Raw genomic sequence first — 19,811 nt, 5'->3', positions numbered from 1 at the left:
AACATTTTTAATTAGGTTGGAAATGACAATAACCATAAAAATCCTTGTTGACAGTCTTTTACCTCTACGTAGGCCTCCATATCCTCCAGAAACTGGCCTAGCAGGGTTGTGGAAAAAGCCAGGTCTGCCACCCAGAACTGCTCCAGGCTCTGAAGCCAGCCTGCAGACAGAAACACACATGCACACACACATACACACACACACACACGCCCACACAGACACAGGTGCATCAGTCCCGGTGCTCTGACCGTTGACGGCAGCTCATTAAAAAACCTTCTCTCCCGTGATGTCCCCGCTCACCGGACACCTGCAGGGTGAGTGCGGGCTTCTGTGTGTGGTCAATATGCCAGCCCACCAGGATGTCCACTGTGTCCTGCAACAGAGAGATGTTTTGTTAGACTGGCTCGGGGCGTGGGGGGTGCCAGAGTGAGGCTTCATTCAGTCCCCAGCAGGCAGAGCAACCATGTGCTGTCGGTCACCAACCAATCGCATGACTTTAGTCTCTGCAGCTGTACATTGGTTAAAATAAGGGAGGTGTTGCCTTGAGTCCTTTGTCACTAAAAACAGCACAAGGGCCATGGTTTCTGTCAGACAAGGGGCACAATGACACAAAACATGCCAAGCGAGTTGATTTAGAAAGGCTAAACCTGTTGTGGCTGAGTCTACCAGGACAGATAACTTCTGACCTATCACAAATCGAGAAACTGAGGGCCCCCCCCCCCAACTTCTTGTGCATTACGGTGGATAATCTACCCAGGACCTAGTAGAAACGTAAACAGTTGTTCTGAGGAAAAATTACTGCTCTTGAGCTGATTACTGTATTACAAATTCACCTCTTGCGGGTCCTCAGATGAGTGAGCTCAAACACAGAAAATGGCCACTCACCAGAAAACTGGCCATCAGTACGGCCAGCTGGATACGTAGCCAACAGCAACACACGGCCCACTGGCTTCACTGTAATGCCACCTTGGCAAAAAGCAGTGCTGCTCGTGCCCTGCCCGAGCCTTTTCTCTATCTCCGCATCTCTGCCATCTTCCCTCTCTGCAGTGTGAAACTCAGGTGCTGCTTTTTGGACTTAGGGAGGTGGGGGGTTGATGGGAGGGCAGGATGGCTTGGGGGGGGGGGGGCTTACTCTGAAGTTGGTGCTGAAGATGTGCGGGTAGCAGCGCGCCATCAGCAGGATGCACTTCACGCTCTGGCACAGCAGCTCCGGCGTATCCAGGTTCTCCAGGATGGACTGCAGGCTACTCATCACCAGCTGGGAGAGGAGCAGCCCATTTACATTTGCCGAGTGGACAATCTGAGTGGACCCTGGTCAGCCTACATGGCTTACGATTCATACACGTTATCCATTCATACAGCTCAACAGCTACTGAGCCAACTGGGGTTAAGAACCTTGCCCAAGGGTACAAAAACCTAGGAACTGAAGCTGCACCCGTATGGTCACATGCCTGTCCTCTTTATCACTGTCACAATGCTGCCATTGTAGACCAACTTCCAAACATGGATAACAGCTCTGGTAGTGGCAAGCATTTAGAATGAGCTATCATCAAATTAGAGATCATTAAATCTCATTAGCTCATTGGAGCTATCATTCAAATATTCTATAGCTCTCGTGTCATTCCCCCCTCCAATCCCCCACTCCAGTTAATCAATGAAACCCAATGAATTTTCACTGAAAATGATGACTCACTGCAGAGTGATCTGCATTCATTCACATCTTCTAGCAGGGAAGTGAACAACATCAATCAATATCACAATTATTTTATGGCGTTTACTAGGGCTTTCCTTCATGAACACTGACCAGAAAAATAGTTACTTTTTTGTCTGTTATTTTAATAAGGAGTTCTGATGAATCCGTGGCCTTTGGTGACTGTTAAAACCATTGAATATTAAGTCATAGCCCTACACACTGAGGACATCCCTGTTGTGATGGCCATAAACACCTCCACTGATCAATATGCTTAGCTGACGGCCGGTACCCTCACCTGCATTACAGGTGAAAAAGTCTTCTTCTCCCCGGCCATCTCCAGCGCCTTGTACGTGGCCACCAGGTACAGCAGCTTGACCTCGTCCTTGGTTGCAGCACTGAACTTGAGGAATATCCAGTTGAAGATCCTCTCGGCCTCGTAGCTCAGCGAGGCGCACAGCAGGCCCAGGCAGCAGGCTCCCTCCTGTCTCAGCTCCTGGAGGAGTTTGCTGCTGCAGAGGACACGGCCAGTGGTGAGACGGCACACTCCACAGCTTCCCAGACACACCTCAGAAACAGCAGACTAGGCCTAAGACACCCTTTCACTAAGGGACTGGCTTGATGACTTTTTAAGCAGCTCCTCATGCAGTACCTCACATGGCCACTAGATGGAAAAAGGCACTAAAAAAGGGACTGCGGACGACTTGGCAACCTCAACAGAATCATAGGCGTATAAACACCCAGGTGGAAATATCATAGAAGAGTCACTGAACAAAATGACAGATTAAGGGTTTACAGTCATTCCTGTGACATTCTATCACAGCAGTTAAAGTAAGCAGGACACGCTCATCAGCTTCATGTAACACATGAGAAGGTTAGGAGCTTATTGATTTATGTAGCCAAATACAGTTTACACTCTCGCAACCTGTTGGTTTGACTCCTTCTTTAAACATGGTACACAACAAGGAGATGCACAACCCACACAGGTATGAAGGGAAAGGAAAGCATCTCTACCAAAAGTCTCCATAGATTTGGGTGTGAGGAAAGAGACTTTTTGTACCTTTCATTCAAAACATCATTTATGGCAGTCAGGATGGTGTCCAACTGTTTCACCAAGATCTGTGAAGGGAAAATGTGAATTTTAGCATAAATATTACAGCTACTTAAAAATACCCAAATGTGAATAGTGCAAAATATATAAACTGAAAAAAAAATTTAGAAACACTTCAACACAACAAGGCTACTCCATCAGTGAAGCGGTTGTAATGGAAAAGTAAACGTCCATTCATTAAAAGGAACATAATAAGACTACTTTAAAAACATGCGAATAGCTTCTCTTATATTGTGTCAGCTACCGTTCATATTTTTAGACCAATCAACTGCACAAAAAAATACAAAAATAAAGTCTCTGCTTTAATTAGCTGGTTTCCATGCAAAATGAAACACCGTCATGTGGTCAGACGAAAAGGTAGCCCAAAAAGGAAGGACAGACGAGGCAAGGAACCCGAGCAGAGGCTCTGAAGCTTCTCACCACTTTGTTCTCGGAGTGCATGATGAACTCTTTGATTTGCTTCATGGTGGCCAGTCTGCGGTCCCTGTCATCCTCTCGGGAAACCCTGCGCAGAAGGGCGGTCAGTCGCGACTCCTCCGAGTGAGGCAGTGGTCGATCTGCAGGGAGTCGAGGGGGGAGTATTAGCCTACGGCTGGTGCACCGATCCAAAACCAAGGCGAGGAGTACTGTCGGCGTATGACCTGGACAAATGGTGAACCGAGGATAGGGGGGCTCGGGTCGGACTTGTCACCTACCCTGCGATTTCCTCATGTCCTTTGAAGCTAAAGCACGGCTTCCATGCTGAAAAGTGGTGGAATCGGCGGTCACATCCTTGGTCCTCAACTCTTGCCCCAGCGACTTCCAACCAAAGGCATTTTCACAGAGACCACCGTCACCTTCGTATCCACCTGACCGAGAGAGAGCATTTCATTTGGCTGTGAAAGGGGACTGTGTTCCTCTTCTGCGTGGCTCTCTCTACATTGTATGCTATGACAACTGCTCCACTGGGAGAAGTCACTGTGCTGCACCAAAAAAGGCTCAATAAAAAGAAAATCTGGCATTGAAATAGAATCAATAAACATGGACAACACACAGTAAAACAAGCAACTGAGCAAGAGGGGACACATATCTATTCTTGGTAAGAAAGCAACTGGAAATCACCCAAATCCATTCACCACAGCCTCCTCCAAAACCAAGCTGAGGCTGTACATTGCAAACCTGAAGAGAATATTATTCAATTGTGTGGTCTAGCCTAGCATTTATGTGGGACGAACAGACAGAAATATAAAACATTTAGGTTGGTTCTTACACTCCCACGACACTGGTTGGACATACCAAGCCTTTACAAATCATCCATGTAATGGCCACCGATTTGGTGCGTGCAAGGTATGCCCAAAGAAACACGTTCCTTGTGGTTCAGTCTGAGCTACTGACATTTCCTCATAGTGTTTAAATTCATCTAATGCTGGAACTAGTTATACACACAAAAATATAACTAAAGCTTAAACTTGTTATCCCCCCCCCCCCCCCCCCCCCCCAAACAGCAGTCCTGGTTGCCTCTTTCACATCAGAATAGCTAAAACCCATCGAGGTCAGCAAGCTCAAGCCTGACTCTACGATCAGTCGGCATTAAATTGTGATGCACCTGGATCCAAGGTTGCTGGAGAACAAGCATTTCTTTGTGTACTCCTTCTGCATACTGTCATAACTATCAAAAGTACTGATCCTCCCACGAGCCCTTACCTTACCAAACCTCTCTGGACAGCATTAACTTAATGGACTGCAGTGCACCACAGAAGAATAAATATCTTTTCCCAATTAACAGCAAAAGGCATATACTTCTCTTCCTTAATGTCTTTACACACTTGTAAGCTTTCTCAAGGAATCTTATGGCAATTTAGGGACAGCAACCAAAAGAATAAACACCAAACACAATTAACTGCAAAAAACATTAACATTAATGAAAAATATCAACAGCACCTACCATCTCTTTTACATAAGAATTGCAATAATACTTTTAAAATAGAGAGGAAAGGCAATCCTTAACTGCACCTCCCACAGCACATGCCTCCATTCAACTCACCATACACATTCACATCCACACACTTATTTCAGGGCCAGATTAGGAGGCTACACTGGGTATGGCTCCTGATTACAGGGCCTGCATGACACCTAGAACACAAGCCTGCTTTTCTGCGCTCTGTAAGTGCAGCGTGCTTTTACAACGTGCTATCAGCCTGAACAATAACTCCACCTCCTTAAAATGAAAGAAATACTGTAGCCAGGAGAGCAGGATGTCCAGGTGCTTTCCATCCTGTGTCTGGATGGGAAAACCCCATCCTCAAGTCAAGTATAGTGGAAATCCCAACAGTGCTTTTCTTCCAGTTTCAAGGGAAGGAGCCACTCACAGGCTACTGGCCCCTAAAGGGACCACTGACATAGATATAATTACAAACAGTTAATCCCTACAGTACATAATCATTCCTATAGTGAAGGGTAAACTGCATGTATTAAATAGTAGCCACTTGCACAGGTGGATGCTTACTGAAGCACTTCAGCTGCAGCGCCTTCCTCAAGGGTACTACTGCAGGGGCCCCACCTGAGAGTCAAACCAGCTGCCTTCGTCTTGCAAGCCCAGTTTTTTCACAGCTTTACCAGACAGCCACCTAGAAACCTAGGCCTTTATGAATCACGCACAACATCAAGAGTGAGCAATTCATGTGAGGGAACCTTGTCATTCAATGAGCAGCTTGAAGCACTATTCCTTGTTATTGTACATGGAGGGAGACCTGAAGGCAAAGAAAACAGAATAAGCATGAGAGGTGGAGTTCTGAGGGAGGGGAAACAGGATGTTGGCCACCCACCCCCTTCTTCGAGCAAGTCGGCAGCAGCGGCAAGGGAGTCATCGTGGGGTGGCGGAGTGTCCGGCGGGTCAGAGGGCGGCGTGTCTGAAAGAGCTGAGGGGGCGTGTTCTGTCCAGATGCTGCACTTCAGGGCGTCCTGGCTGGCTGGCGCACTATCGCCTCTGAAAGGAAAACGCGAGCAGGCACAAGAAGCTGTCAAGGGGCCGTCCAGGGGCAGGATAAAAAAAACACTCATTCTACAGCATCACAGAGCAGGGACAGCTGCCAGGCCCACCCTTCATACCATTACCCAGTCAGCATGCATACTCTGCTTCATTAACACAGAAACGGGTGGAGCTATCACATACAATCAATAACTGACTGCTTTTTACCAATCACATTGGTTCACATGACTGTGACTGTCAACAGAAGGCTCCACCCATTATGGGGCTGATGAAGCGTCACTCCGCCATAAAAATATTTTGCCTCTTCTTTACTGGGAAAATAGATATGTTTTTAAGATTTTAAGATGGGTAAATTTCAAGTTTCCTTCCTGAATTCAGGCCATGGACAAAACCAACATCCTTACAACAAAAGTAGCCTGTATTCACCTCATTATCACTTGCCAGTTGGAAAACATAAGTCCTGCATAAAGGCTGCATAAATAAAGTGCTGCAAAACAAACAACACTAATTTGCTAGCCAACAGTTAGCTAACTAACGCTAACCAAACGCAAAAGTTGCCTTACTAGCTACAGTCGTGCAAAATGCAGCCTGGTTTCACATTTTCAGTGAAGGAATATCGTTAAACATATCGCTAACATCAGCAAGCCTAAAGTGTCCCCTTCGGTCTACGGTTTATCTGTGGTCTTATTACAACTAATGTTAATTAGGGTTACGACAGTGGCTGGTTACAGCAAGCCATCAGCATCCCCGAAGAGCTTGCTCTGCTAGTTTTTCACAATGCCATGTTATGCTACCATTCCGCAGTACCAGATCTGAGGAAAAGGGGCACAGTGTTAAATTCAGCGCTGCTCTCAGAGTCCATGTGTTTCTACTGAATTGAATACTACCACTAGCTACATACGGCAGTTTTCTGGCGAGTTAGCCAACTTAACCATAGTTTTCATTAATGTCGTACCATTTTTATTGAGTGCCACTGCTCACATCTCACATTTGACGTTATCTGGGTACTGGTTTTGGAAACTGGCTAGCTAAGTTAGCTTATTCGTTTGTCAGTCTATCTGCTAGCTACATCATACACTAGCTGGCTAATTTAGCTAGTGTTTGTTAGTTGCCTTGGGACACTGCATGTGTAGCACAATACTGAACTAACTATATATAATCAATCGTTGACACTTACACTAAACGGTTCGTTGACAAAAGTACACAGTTTATTACCCCTGCTAGAACATAAATCCTACTTGGCGCAGTATAAAAAACTAAATTGAAGCTACACTCTTACTGTGCTACCAAGCTATAGCCCTCCTACATGCTCCTAGCTAACAGTTATCTAGCAGCACACCAAAGCTTTCTGTATTGAGTTATAAGCTATCGAGAGTATGTAAATGTTACAGTAGTTAACTAACGTTAGCTTGCCATTAGATATCTAACTTATCTATTTACGTTTTACTATACATGTGTTGGGGTTTAAGACTCAAAAGGCTGGCTAGCTTGATGTAGTGAATACAGTCAGTGACAAATTGGGTACCTGGATAGAGAGGACATAGTGGCTAGCTTTGGAACTAGTCAGCTCATGCTGAAGGTAGAGTAGCTGAAAGAATATGTAGCTGAATTTAGCTTGCCAGTTAGCCAACAGTTGCCACTTTGTTAAAACAACTACTGACAGGTAGGACTGGTCACACAGCGTTTTGCTACTTAGCTAGCTTATTTACATAGCAGGTTTTATTTTGACTGTTCTAAAACAAATATAGACAATACCTAGCTCTTTTGTTGGCTGTGTATTTGCATGTTTGGCAAATGCAGTCCTGCCTCCCTACCAAGCCAGCTAAACAATTACGGACTGTAATTCTTCCCCTCACGTGTGTGAAACAAGGCAGCTAAATTCGCAAGGCCTGGCCAAATCCTCGTTGTATATTAGCAAACACGGACTGATCGGGGCGCGGTACCAACCTGGACTGCCAATCATTCCAGTTTCGCTGCAGTTTGTGGGCGCTGCTAAGCCGAGACCCGATGGCTTTGCGGCTCATTACCTTTGCGAAGACAGCATGACCCGCCCCAATCGGGGAAAAATCCTTCTGCAAACGTCAACCCGTGTGTTTTTACTGTACGTCCATGAATGAATAGCGAATGTGTTTCTGCAGAATCGGCCTTTTCTCAGCAAGCGATCTCTTGATATCTCTCTCTCTCTCTCTCTTTGCTGGTTGAGGATGTTGGAGCTGGGCTTCACTTAGAAGGCGCCCTCTGCTGGGGCGTCCATAAGTGTCTCTGTCCACGGGCATGGCATTTTTTAAACTACAAGTCCCAAGACCACACGCGCACCGCGTGGTAATTTGGTCACATTGTTTTTGTTTTATCTTTACATATTGAAATGATTCTTCTGAACCTTTCTTTATTACCCCACTCATATCTGAAATGGTAGCAATGAATATACAATCAGTGGAGGGATCAAAATGAATCACATTTGATTTTTAGACCTTTGTGACATTATAAATAATTGGCGCCGTCCCGTCTATGCAAGTAACCTATTAATTACATTTTGAATTTTAAAGTTGCAAGTAGAATGCCTCTATTTGAATGTCGAAGAGCGTCTTTTTGGTCATATGGAGAACGGCACATAGCCTACGGTCTATAAAATATTTGAGCAGACGGTAGATGCCACAGGTCTTTTGGGTGTAATACTGGTATTCGCGAAAAAAGCTGATACCTCTCTCTCCTCTTCATTTCAGTTTGCCCTTCTTCGCTCTTTAACACACGCCCCCTCACTCTTCCTCTGCGCGTGTCGTCGCCTAGCGACGGACTGGGATGAGTAGGTGTGAGGACAGTTAGCAACAGGTGGGGGCGTGTAGGCCTATGCTCTCACACACAGGAGGGGAAGGGAGAAACGGTCCAGGAGAACTTGGCTTTCAATGTGGAGGATGTTCAGGGACAAGGCAACAATGCAAAAGGGACTTTGCTTGATCAAGGATAGTTGTTTTTCTTTTGTTTCTTTGCACAAATGTAGTCATTTTAGTCCAAACGGAGGGAGACAAACAAATATATTTGCATATTATAGCCTACCAAAGAACAAATTTTAATTAACCTAATTCTAGGGCTAATGGCGTTGGTAATATTTTGAGTCATTATTTCAAGATTCTGTGCTGTACGTATATTTTTCAGCAGTAGGTGTATATAATCCATCCAACTCGATACAATAAGTTTCCCCCAATCACCAATGCAACGTCCAGAGGTAGCTTTCAGAATCTTTCGAGCATTTTACAAAGAGGTGCCTCGTCAAGCCGTCACTTCTTCTGTCACCGCTATAATGCTGGACGTCATCGCAGACTTTATCATCCACGAATTTCACAAAAAAAGTCTCCTTTCAGTCAAACGAACTGGGATGAATTAGCACGATTCACACAGCTGTTACAATGACGAGCGTTCCAATTGTGCTGTCTTACAAAGCAGGTGTCGGAAAATGAAGTGTTCTTCCTGAAAGCAGCCGTAGAGCGCGGTGCCAAAGTGAATTTGTTCGCCGGATTGTGCGTCTATACCCAATTTCAGAAGAGATTTTTTTTCTGTAGACAAAACGGATCAAACTCGTTTTCAAACTATAACAATAATTTCTTGTTGCTACATCATTATTTTTTTACCGTTCCATTGTATGCTATTATGAGGAATGCTATTATAGGAATGAGTGACATTATTAGGCCTACCTGAAAATGAGAACTTTAGACATCTCTGTATGGTAGGCTACTGTCCGCTTCAGCTTTTTTCTTTTTTTGACAACTGGTCAAAATGAGACTTGGACCTACATTACATTTAGATTTAGTCAGTCTTATCCAGAGCGACTTACAAAAGTGCATACAAGAAGGTTATGCTAATAAGAGAAACGACACTAAATCATTAGCCTAAGTGTTACAACCTGATAGTAGGAATCATTAGGCCTACATAACGTCATACTCTGTTAAGGGAAATTTTGGGTGGAAGAGGAAGTTTGATGACATAGCAAATAAGTTCGAGGCTAGTATGAATATATAGCCTGTAGGGTTTAGTCGTGTTAGTTGAACAGAGATGTCGTTTGAACTGATGAGATTTCAGTTTCAGATTTTCAGTTTCGGGGGGGGGGGGGTAGCAATTGTGTCCTGGGTCAGTCCAGGTAGAGTCTGAAGAGGTGCGTCTTCAGGCCCCGTCTGAAGGAATGGGGTGAAGAGGCTGTCCATAGTGAGACAGGGAGTTCGTTCCACCACTGGGGAGCGATGTAGGTGAAACGCCGATGTCTGGCAGAACGAGCACCTCCTGCCTTGACCATGCAAGGAGCGAGGCGTCCAGTTGCTGCTGAGCGCAGGGGTCGGGCTGGTGTGTAGGGCGATAATGGATAATGGGTAATGGAGTAATGTTTTATTTTATTTTATTTTAGTATGTTGCTGTTCGTGATGCCGCACTATGTCGGACAAGTTCTTGCTCCGATGCACTTCAGTGTTTTAAATAAATTATACAATTGCCTGTCTGATTTATAATGTGTGTGACATCCTTCATAATCGATAACCAATTTAGTTGGTGTGCCTTGACGTTCTGGTTTGACCTTTGATGTGCCTTACCCCCAAAAATGTCGAAATCCTCCAGTCTAGACGATATTGATACATCGCACAAGGTCAACAGCGGGGACATCCATACATTGGTTCTATGTACGTGCCACGCCCCACTTCTGTAGTTCACCACAAGATGGCAGTATATATCCAAGTGGAGGCGTTATCTAATTTAAACCGTAAACTGTGATATTTCCAGCATTGTGCGCGATATTAAGTCTAGGACAACGGGGTAGCAATAAGGCATAGTGGTTGAGGATCCCGGCTTGTCACCGGGGTGAGGGATGATGTTATACTTCTCAGTTACAAGCAGTAGTTCTGTAAATAAAGAATCAAGCTCTAGATATTAAGCTTTACACATGGACAGTATGGAAAAGTAAGTCTCAAGAACACACTGTATGAAGCTGGCTGCTAGATAAATGTGTAGTTCAAGCATATATCTAGCCAGGGCAAAGAAACAGATTTGTAGAGTCACACAACAAATAACCACAGCTGCTGATAGTCTAAAAACAGTGAAAGGCAGTAGTTAGATAGCAGTAACAACAGCAGTTGGATGACAGTAAGTAGAGTAGATGATTACTAATTTTCAGATGGCAGCCCTTGGCACCTTTGAAGAATCAGAACGCTAGTGCTGCAGATACAATGCATTTTTCAAATGTTGGATGGCTGCAAGGTACCGCCCCCAAGGTGGGTGTCACTGACTGCTTGACACAGTGCCATAGACAGACAGTTGAACAGACTCAAAACTTCCATTTCATCACACTGCAGACTGTGGGATTGCTATATACACCCAGTGATGCACTGGAGTAATAAAAGTAAAAAAAAAAAAAAAAACAAGGCATGATGCAGACTGCCTGTGAAACCCAGGATGGAGAATGTGCAGAACCCCCAGAGACAGGAGCTAAAAGAGACAACGGCGAACAGACGGCTGCCTATGAAAAGCGCAGTCACTCTGGAGGGCTGTGCATAGGAAGCGTACATATTCAGACGGCTTTGAGAGTGGTTTGGTAATCAGTGATGAGCTGTCTTGTTGCTCTGACTCTTCTCTCTGCGTAGCCACACACACACACACACGTGCGTGCACACACCCAGTGGACCGTGAGTCCACAGTGCTCTCCCACACTGGCACTGGGATTCCTTCTTTTGTGTAATTTAAGGTTCTTACTTATTGTTGCCCAGTGTGCCATTTGTTATCATCTCTGGATTACAGGAAGTCATTTCAATCCCTTCCACCCACTGGGCCCCAGTCATGTGACCGAGGAACAGGGAACACTGATGAGATAATAAGTGGTGAAATGTTCAACTGCCTGTTAGGTGAAGTTGGCTGGGATTCCTCACAGGCGCGCACACACACACACACACACACACACACACACACACACACACACACACACACACATATACACGCATAGACAAAAACGTGCACACGTGTACTCCCATGTGCATGCAAGGGCACACAATGCTTCTGCACAGGAACAGCTGTACTTTGCATACACACTCACACACACACACACACACACACACAGGCTCTGACTACAACAGGTATTTGTAAATAGAAAAGCATTAGATGTAAAACATATTTGTTGAAGACATGTGAGTGTCTGTTTAGTGATAATGTCCATTTACATTACTTCACTCTCATTTATCAAACACTCTTACCCAGAGCAACTTAGACAGGATATCATTTTTTACATGTTATCCATTTATACAGCTGGATATTTACTGAGGCAGTTCTCCATTAACTACCTTCCCCATATACAGCAGCAGTGCCCCGGTGGAGAATCAAACCAGCAATCTTTCCATTACGAGCCCCACTCCTTACCACTATGTCACACTGCTGACCTCATTTCTGTGACAATCCTCATTGACAGAATAATGGTCATTTTGAATGTTCTGAATGTCCCTTTCTTGGCTCAGAAGAGAAATATAAAAATCTCCATGGTTACTGTAACATCCCACAGCGATCCTATTTAGGAGCCAGATTGTTTGTGTAGTCATCCTTTCCTAGGCTGTGTCCCTTCTTGTAAGGAGATTGGGTGATTAGGGAACAGTGGGAGATCCAGAGGGAGGCCAGGTGTATATATAGAGTTATGTATCCAGAAAGGCTGAATTGTTTGGGTTGAAGGTCAAAGGCTGGGGAACAGCCAGGCGCACTGGGGGTGAGGTAAGTGTCAGCAGACCATAAGAGTGGTGGCTGAGCCTCTGGAAGGGAGACAGCAAGGACGTGGTGTGAGGAGAGACAGCTGCAAGGCCCGGGAATTGAGATATGAGAGAGTGGACAGACAGCTGTGTCCCCAGCTGGTGGATGGAGTTTTTTGGCCTCCAAGTCAAATACATCCCTCTCTGAGCTACTACGGGCCAAAGGTCAGAGCCAGCATGCGGAAGCTGCAGTACTGGCACAGAGCACAGGGGGTGATAGAGCGCTTACTTTCCCCTCCGATCTTCAAGGCGAAGGTCTAGGTCCCGCCAGCTGCTCAAAGCTGGGTTGAATTAGCTACAGTAACATCGCAGACCCTAACCCCTTGTGCTCATTTTCCTTCCTCTCCTGAGGTCCCGACGCACTTAATGGGACAGGGACGTTTCCGGAATCCTGGACTGCGGTGACTGTGTCATTTGCCAGAGTTCAAGTTCAGTTTGGGGACAGGGTGGCCACGGTGTTGTTTGTAGGATTTATGCCTGGGGGATACAATGCTGGCCACCCAACACGGCCACATCAGCATGACATAATCATCACGTGACATGAGCAGAAACATTAGCAGCAATAAGAGGAAACAAAAATAGCAAGAAGATTCATGCACCACCTCTCTGCAGTGTGGCCACTCTGTAGCTATGGCAGGCTGTAATATATTGGGAAGCTGGGGGAGCAGTTTGGTCCTCTCCCAAACGTGTTTATAGTCGGTCTGTGTGTCTCAATGTGTTCATGGCTACACTTACTGTGTCAACATATTTTCACTGATGTTCGGGTATTTTTTGCTGCACAGGGAAAAGCCTCCTTGTCACCTCTCTTGTCATACGGTGACAGCATGGCCAGTCTTCTCCCATCATCTGATTTCCTGTGTCTGTCTTTCTGGATCACCAAGCATGTACTTGGTCAGAATCTGTCTCTGCTATCAGTCAGAGTATAGTCTCTGTTTAGGAACTGCAGATGAAAATTAGTGTCAGATAAATCTGATACAATGCACCAAATGTTTAGGATTGTACATGGTCCCATGACAAATAAATGAATATATTAATAAAATAACTCTTTGTATCTGTGCACAATATGTGACATGTGAAAAAGATGCAGCTGGTCTGTCACCTCAGCCTTTTGACATCCGCTAATCCAGCTAATCTGGCTCAGACATCAACAAACTCAATTTTGCCTAAATTCATGTCATATTAGACTGCGATTTAAGAATATAAACTAAAAGACAAAAGCCTGATGGCATTTCAAGCCTCTGCAGGAGATTAGCTCAAGATGGAAATAAGTTGTGCTAATACACACCTGTGGTGTTTGATGTTGTACGGTTTATGCTGAAGGTTGTAAAGCAATAGTTGAATGTTGTATGCCCTTTGATAGTACTTAATCCCATCTGGAAATGTTTCCATAATGACACCACATTTCAAGGGCATCGCTAATGTTCTAGTGTCAAGGAAACTAATTGCCTAACCTTGTTTGATGCACTTTTGTAAATTGCTCTTAATAAATTAAATGACTGTTACTGTCTACTGCTTTTGGTGAATGACTACATGTAAATGTAAATATAAATATTACACAGACAGGACACAAATAATTATATGTCCTTTGGCCCCTTGGAATGTCTGTGTAGACAAGCTCTCTTGTCTGTCTGGATCTCAGCCTCTCTTTCTCTGACTCTCTCTCTCTCTCTCGTTCTCTGTTGTGGAGCAGTGGGAAGAACTGAGAAAGACTAAAACACACACACACATGCACACACTCACTCAGAGACACACCCTCTCTTCTCCCTGGATGTCAGTGCAGCCGAGCACTCCTCAGTCTGCCTCGCTCTCTCACACACACACACACCCACGCACGCACGCACACACACACACACAGACACACGCGCTTTCACTTTTCTCTCCCTCCACGATGCTCTGCTGGGACCTGTGCTTGGCCCTACTCCTCATGGTCCTCCCAGTGAGGTCTATACCGTCCACCAACATCAAGATCACTCAAGGTAAGCACTGTGGGACCCAGGAACCCAGGAACCTGAGCCCTTTTACCTGATCTGGAAGTTTTGCAGCTGTAAGCTCATCTCTACCTAAATGGTAGTAGAGTATCTTTACCTTCACTGCAATATATTATTTTTACTTGCATTGTAGCAGATTATCTTAAAATAGATGTATACATATATGTCTAAAATAGATTATGTTCGCATTCACATCAACAGATTATTATTACCTACTTAGCAGTGGTTTATAATGTGCAACTTTAAAGGCTTTCCGCTGAATTTAACAAACTGTATACCTCTACTGCAGTTTCTCTAAAGAAGTGAAGTTCTTTTTTATTTGCTGTATGTTATCACCTAATGAAAGTTTTCAAAGGGGATCTGGGTCGTGTTAGAAAGCTTCTGGGAGAGCCCTAGCTTATTTTACAAGAACATATTTTTGCTTCAGTGCTTCAGAGCGGTGTATGGCTTGAATTAGGGGGGCAGTGTATGAATGAGGGGGTCACTCGTAAGCTTTGGCTGCTCGCTGCACTGAAGTTTGGCAGCCGGGTCGTGTCTCACTCTCGATCTCACTCTTGCTACATATTTAAATAAAAAGATGCTGTAAAAAAGACGCCGAAATGACAACCCTGCAAGTGATGCTGGGAAGGTCGCAGAAGAAGATGATGAGGAACCTGTGTGGGCAGGGCGTAATCGTGTAAACAGTGTCCCCCTTACCATGACAGGCTGTGTCGTCTGTCTTTCGCCCAGTTAAATGTTTTTAACATGTTCTTTTTGCCTGAGTTTGTTGTAATTGGAGATGCCTCATTTTGCTGTCTTGAGATAGTTTGAGCATGTTTTGCGTTGTGGGAGAAATCGTGTCTTTGTCTTTACCGCTCCTCTCACAGTGACCGTGTGGCCACCCTCTTGTTGGTGAGGATTTCCTGAGTCGGCCTTTCTCAATGGCCAGGCTATGACCACTGAGCCTATATTTAGACAGAGTCTGTTACTGCTGGTAATAGTCAATTGATTGGTTCACAATGGGTTAAATTACTATATCTAAAAAGTAAGGTCAGCGTTATTAAAATGAGAAAATACCAGATATTGTCATAGTTTTTAACGTAAATTTAGTTGCATATTGTAAATTATATTAAACAGCATGTTGTACAATTGATTCAATAATGAGTATGAATGAATGTATGTAATGTCTATATACTTTGTATTTTGTCATGCATGTATTTTATATTCCTCATAACAATTTGTATTTTACCATATACTGACAGAACTTTGTACTTACTTTTTGGCTGTGATTTGAGGAAGCAGCTGTTGAATTGTTTGAGTCCCATTCACTCATTCACTGACAAAGGGAGTAACTCCTTCTGCTGTGATCTGCAGTAACAACATTTTACCACAAGAGATGATGAAAAAAGGCCAGAGGAGTACTGTAGTATTGTTACAGCCAGCAGTGAGAGGCTAAGGTCTCATGAACAATATATGGCTGGAGCTATCATGTGTTGTGAAATTAGACATTTGAATGTATGAAAAGACTTGTTTCCACAACAGAATGCAACAAAATTGGATTGATTCAGTGATTCACTGAAGAAACACAGTGGCTTCACCTGTTTCATAATTATAAAGCCTCAGCCTAAGCTTCCCCTGTTGAACTGGCAGAGTGTCATGAGGTTTCTGTCCCCACTCCACCCTGCCAGCGATGCCCCTGCAGCTGTCGGAGCCGGCCACGCCCGCCTCCTGCCCCCTCTTCTGGACAGAGTTTGAGGGTCATTGTTACCGCTTCTTCCCTCTGAACCGAACGTGGGCGGAAGCCGACCTGTACTGCGCAGAGTTCTCCAACGGGCTCAAGTCGGCCAAGCTGACATCCATACACAGGTGAAAGTACCCGGAGTCACTGTGAACTGGAGCTCTGAGACCCTCACAAAAACATACACATTCCAGCACATGAGACTGATGAAACCCAAACTTTGAGCAATGGGCTATGTAGTCAAAGTGTATGACATACATAATAAAATGCATCACTTATTTTGTCATTGATTCGGATTCACTCAGATTCAGATTCAAATTGTTTATTGCCCTCAATTGACAAAATTCGTCAAAACAGAAATAAATTTACAGAGAAAAAAATCAAAACAATTACAACTATGGTGGGGTTTATCAGTCTAACATAGAATAAGTGGAACAGATGAAACAAAACTATGCTTTTCACCTATGTTTGGTAATATACAAGCACAATGTTTGTCATTTTACAACAACTTTTGCAGTATTTGGATATGTGTGTATATTGTATGTTTTAGTCGACATTACTCTTTCATAAAGGGGCTTTCATGTTGCAAAGCATAACAATGTTGGGCTGTAGTCCAGGGGGCAAAGGTCAACAGAACTAAACTTGGAATTAATGTGCCAGCCTTTACAGCCAGCCTTTGTCTACGGGCATAGTTAATTATGACCTATGACCATAGATAATTAATGACAAAAATACTCAAGGCCAATTTAACATCCAAATGGGGTAGCATAGTGGTTAAGAGACAGGGCCTGTAACTGAAAGGTTGCCTTTCAGTTAATGACCCTTGGGCAAGGTGCTTGACCCACAACTGCCTCAGCAAATATCCAGCTGTATAAATGGATCACATTGTTGATTGTTGATGAGCTGATGTGAGTAGCTCTGGATAAGCTCCTGGCTTCCTTCCATCATCTGTTTAGGAGGTTTCCAGTTGGTAATAGGAGGTTCCGGTTTTGTCTCTTCTCTTTTGTTTGCTGTAGGATGTTTTGTTCTAGACCACACTCCTTCAATATTGTCATTAATAAGCCAACCAATCAGAACACTTATAACTTCAGAAGTGGGAGAGACGGAAAAATCTGAGGCACACAGAGCTGAATGTCTGGTCATGATTAATGGATATCTATTATATCAGCTTGCTGCTTCTTCGTTCCACATATCCACTCATCCAGCTGACTCTTTTCAAACACACACTTTCACAACGCACTTTAAGAATTGTTACAAGAATTTTATTAATGCACTTGAATGTTTGGCTAGAATTTCTAGCACTCTTGTGCCTAACTCACTGTACAATGCAGAATATTAGTCCAACACTAACATTCCGCTTACTCCCTAAGCACGGTTTCGCAAATGTTGTCTGACAGGATCAGTGATGGAGTGCCAGTTGAACGCTCTCTGATTGCACTTTGCACGACTCTCTGTGTGTGCACGTGTGTATGTGCGTGTGTGTGCTTGCTTGGGCTTGTGTGTGTGTGTGTGTGTGTGTGTGTGTGTTCATGGCTTTGTCCCACAGCTGGGAGGAGAATGTCTTTGTCTATGACCTGGTAAACAGCCGCATTCCTGGAATTCCCACTGACATATGGATCGGCCTCCATGACAGGCGACAGGTACGTTTTCATCCTGCCTCCTATCCAACCACACTGTCTCCCGCCACCACCCATGGGAAGTATAAAAAGTAGCTTGCCTCCAATATGTTATCATATGATGGAAAATAGATACTGTTGCTATAGGCATTGCATTCCCACTGTGCATTGTATCTGCAGCTCCTACCATTACTTACAATCAACCTGTGTTCTCGCTGAAAGTCAAGCTTCAGGACAAGAGAACATTTTTGGCGTGGCTTGTTGGGGAATTGAAACCACAACCCTTTGAGGTCAGAGCAGGCGTAAGGCCACTGAACCTCCTGCCACGTACCTCTGTTCCTATGTACCTTCATAAAAATTTAGTGCAAAATTTTCCCATTTACTCTCATAGTCTTTGTTTGCGAATGGCCAGATAGCTCTGTTAGTGGTAACATGCTGCAGTTGTCTGAGAGAAAATATGCTGACTACTGCACACACTAAGACTAGCGGAGGGACTGTCATACCGTCGCCAAGGTAATCTAAAAGGACAGATATATGGACCCTGTGGCTGTTGGGTTTAATCAAAACCAGGTTGCCACAGAAAGCAAGTAAATCAAATCCTGTTTACAGCACTGCAGCAGTAGGATACTGCCCTTTGTAGAGAATTTATGAGGCCAGCAGAGTGAACCTGGGACTCTGATCCCAGGTCAGTGGAGCATTGGAACTGTCCCATCCCATCACCTACCTCACATATTCAGGGTGAATCTGTTGTTAAATGTCAGCCAGCATTTTCAGCTTTCCACCGCTGTCAGATTAATAGACTCTCCATATGCCCCAAGGCCTGCCCGACAGAGACATCCTGCTGGGATTAAGGCCAGGGGCCCCTGGAGGGCCTCACAGGGCCCCTGGAGCTTTAACTCAGCATGTTTCCCTGGGTGTCCACAGGAGGGCAGCCTGGAGTGGACGGACGGCTCTCACTATGAGTACAGCTACTGGGATGGGAACCAGCCGGATGATGGGATCCACCGGATCCCCGAGGAGGAGGACTGCGTTGAGATCTGGTACAGGCCAAACAGTGGTGAGAGAGCTAGGCGCGCCAGCAAGGAAAAAAACACGCATTCACCAATACACACATGCTTACGCACATACACGCACACATAAATACACATAGCACATGTACAGCACATACACACGCACACACACACACCCAGACATACAGCCTGTTTGGGCCATGATGGTGGCAGACACACAGATATGAAGCTTTGCTCAAAACAAAAGTGCAGACAAGTGAAGAGATGTCCGCTGTTGTTTTGTTATCATAGCTCTGAGGTCCTGGAATGACAACAGCTGCAACAAAGCCTTTCCCTTTGTATGCAAGATCCCCACGCTGGACACCTAGCTGCCAGAGAGCCCCCCTCCCCGTGACTTCAGCCAGATGACAACCCCCACTCTGTACCACCCCCCACCCCCTACCGCCAGACTCCAGGGCAACACATCTCCTGCTGCTGCTGATCCTGTACACCCCCCCATCCCCCCCCCGTTCTCCCGTGTCCATCTGGACCTCATTTAGCAGTGGGAGTCATTGCGCAGGATCACATCATTGTTATTGCTACCAGTATAGCCGTATAACATTACACAGAGAGATTGCTGCAGACGTTGTATCAATGTGGAAGACTCATCACAACCAAACCCCCCAGAGCTGAGCACCCCCCCACCCCCCAAGACTACAGGGGACCCATCTTCGCTCTGCCCCAGCTGGTAGTTTCCTCTGTGTGTGTGAGTGTATGCATGTGTAAGTATGTGTGCCAGTGGACACTGAATGACATCCTGAACTGTGTAACGTGTTGAGATGTTTGTCCAGCTTTCATTTCCTTGTGATTTCTGAACCGCTTCTGTACGCAAATACCAATATGATTATGATACGATATTGATATAATATATAAATATATATATATATAAATGTATATGATGTCTCAGTTTA

At 44.8% G+C, this 19,811-nt stretch overlaps 2 protein-coding genes across 2 annotated transcripts in view; one reads left to right on the top strand and one right to left on the bottom strand.

Annotated features, from left to right (window-relative positions):
- LOC118794163 (serine/threonine-protein kinase SMG1-like) overlaps positions 1–7,950 on the bottom strand; it is a 47,550-nt gene extending 39,600 nt beyond the window's left edge. Inside the window, exons 1-9 of the mRNA XM_036552343.1 lie at positions 7,717–7,950; positions 5,606–5,766; positions 3,497–3,649; positions 3,222–3,358; positions 2,751–2,809; positions 1,989–2,202; positions 1,133–1,258; positions 301–373; positions 63–160 (exon numbers count right to left, since the gene is read on the bottom strand). Coding sequence (XP_036408236.1) covers positions 63–160; positions 301–373; positions 1,133–1,258; positions 1,989–2,202; positions 2,751–2,809; positions 3,222–3,358; positions 3,497–3,649; positions 5,606–5,766; positions 7,717–7,793 — 1,098 coding nt within the window. The 5' untranslated portion in view covers positions 7,794–7,950. The remainder of the gene's footprint in view (positions 1–62; positions 161–300; positions 374–1,132; positions 1,259–1,988; positions 2,203–2,750; positions 2,810–3,221; positions 3,359–3,496; positions 3,650–5,605; positions 5,767–7,716) is intronic.
- Positions 7,951–14,418: 6,468 nt separating this feature from the next.
- Positions 14,419–19,229, top strand: LOC118794000 (C-type lectin domain family 19 member A-like). Its single transcript, XM_036552134.1, has 5 exons — positions 14,419–14,506; positions 16,186–16,363; positions 17,782–17,875; positions 18,776–18,908; positions 19,153–19,229. The coding sequence occupies exons 1-5, from the start codon at positions 14,419–14,421 to the stop codon at positions 19,227–19,229; spliced, it is 570 nt and encodes a 189-aa protein (XP_036408027.1).
- The last annotated feature ends 582 nt before the right edge of the window (positions 19,230–19,811 follow it).

The sequence above is a fragment of the Megalops cyprinoides genome, chromosome 19, assembly GCF_013368585.1.
Source record: "Megalops cyprinoides isolate fMegCyp1 chromosome 19, fMegCyp1.pri, whole genome shotgun sequence".
Classification (NCBI taxonomy): Eukaryota; Metazoa; Chordata; class Actinopteri; order Elopiformes; family Megalopidae; genus Megalops; species Megalops cyprinoides.
This window is presented reverse-complemented; position numbering and strand designations above follow the sequence as displayed.

What these genes read in the sequence shown, in the direction of transcription:
- LOC118794000 (XM_036552134.1), top strand. Translation starts at nt 14,419, where the DNA reads ATGCTCTGCTGGGACCTGTGCTTGGCCCTACTCCTCATGGTCCTCCCA. An exon ending in GCCTCCATGACAGGCGACAG is followed by an intron (nt 17,876 to 18,775) that starts GTACGTTTTCAT and finishes GGGTGTCCACAG; the next exon opens with GAGGGCAGCCTGGAGTGGAC. An exon ending in CTGGTACAGGCCAAACAGTG is followed by an intron (nt 18,909 to 19,152) that starts GTGAGAGAGCTA and finishes TTGTTATCATAG; the next exon opens with CTCTGAGGTCCTGGAATGAC.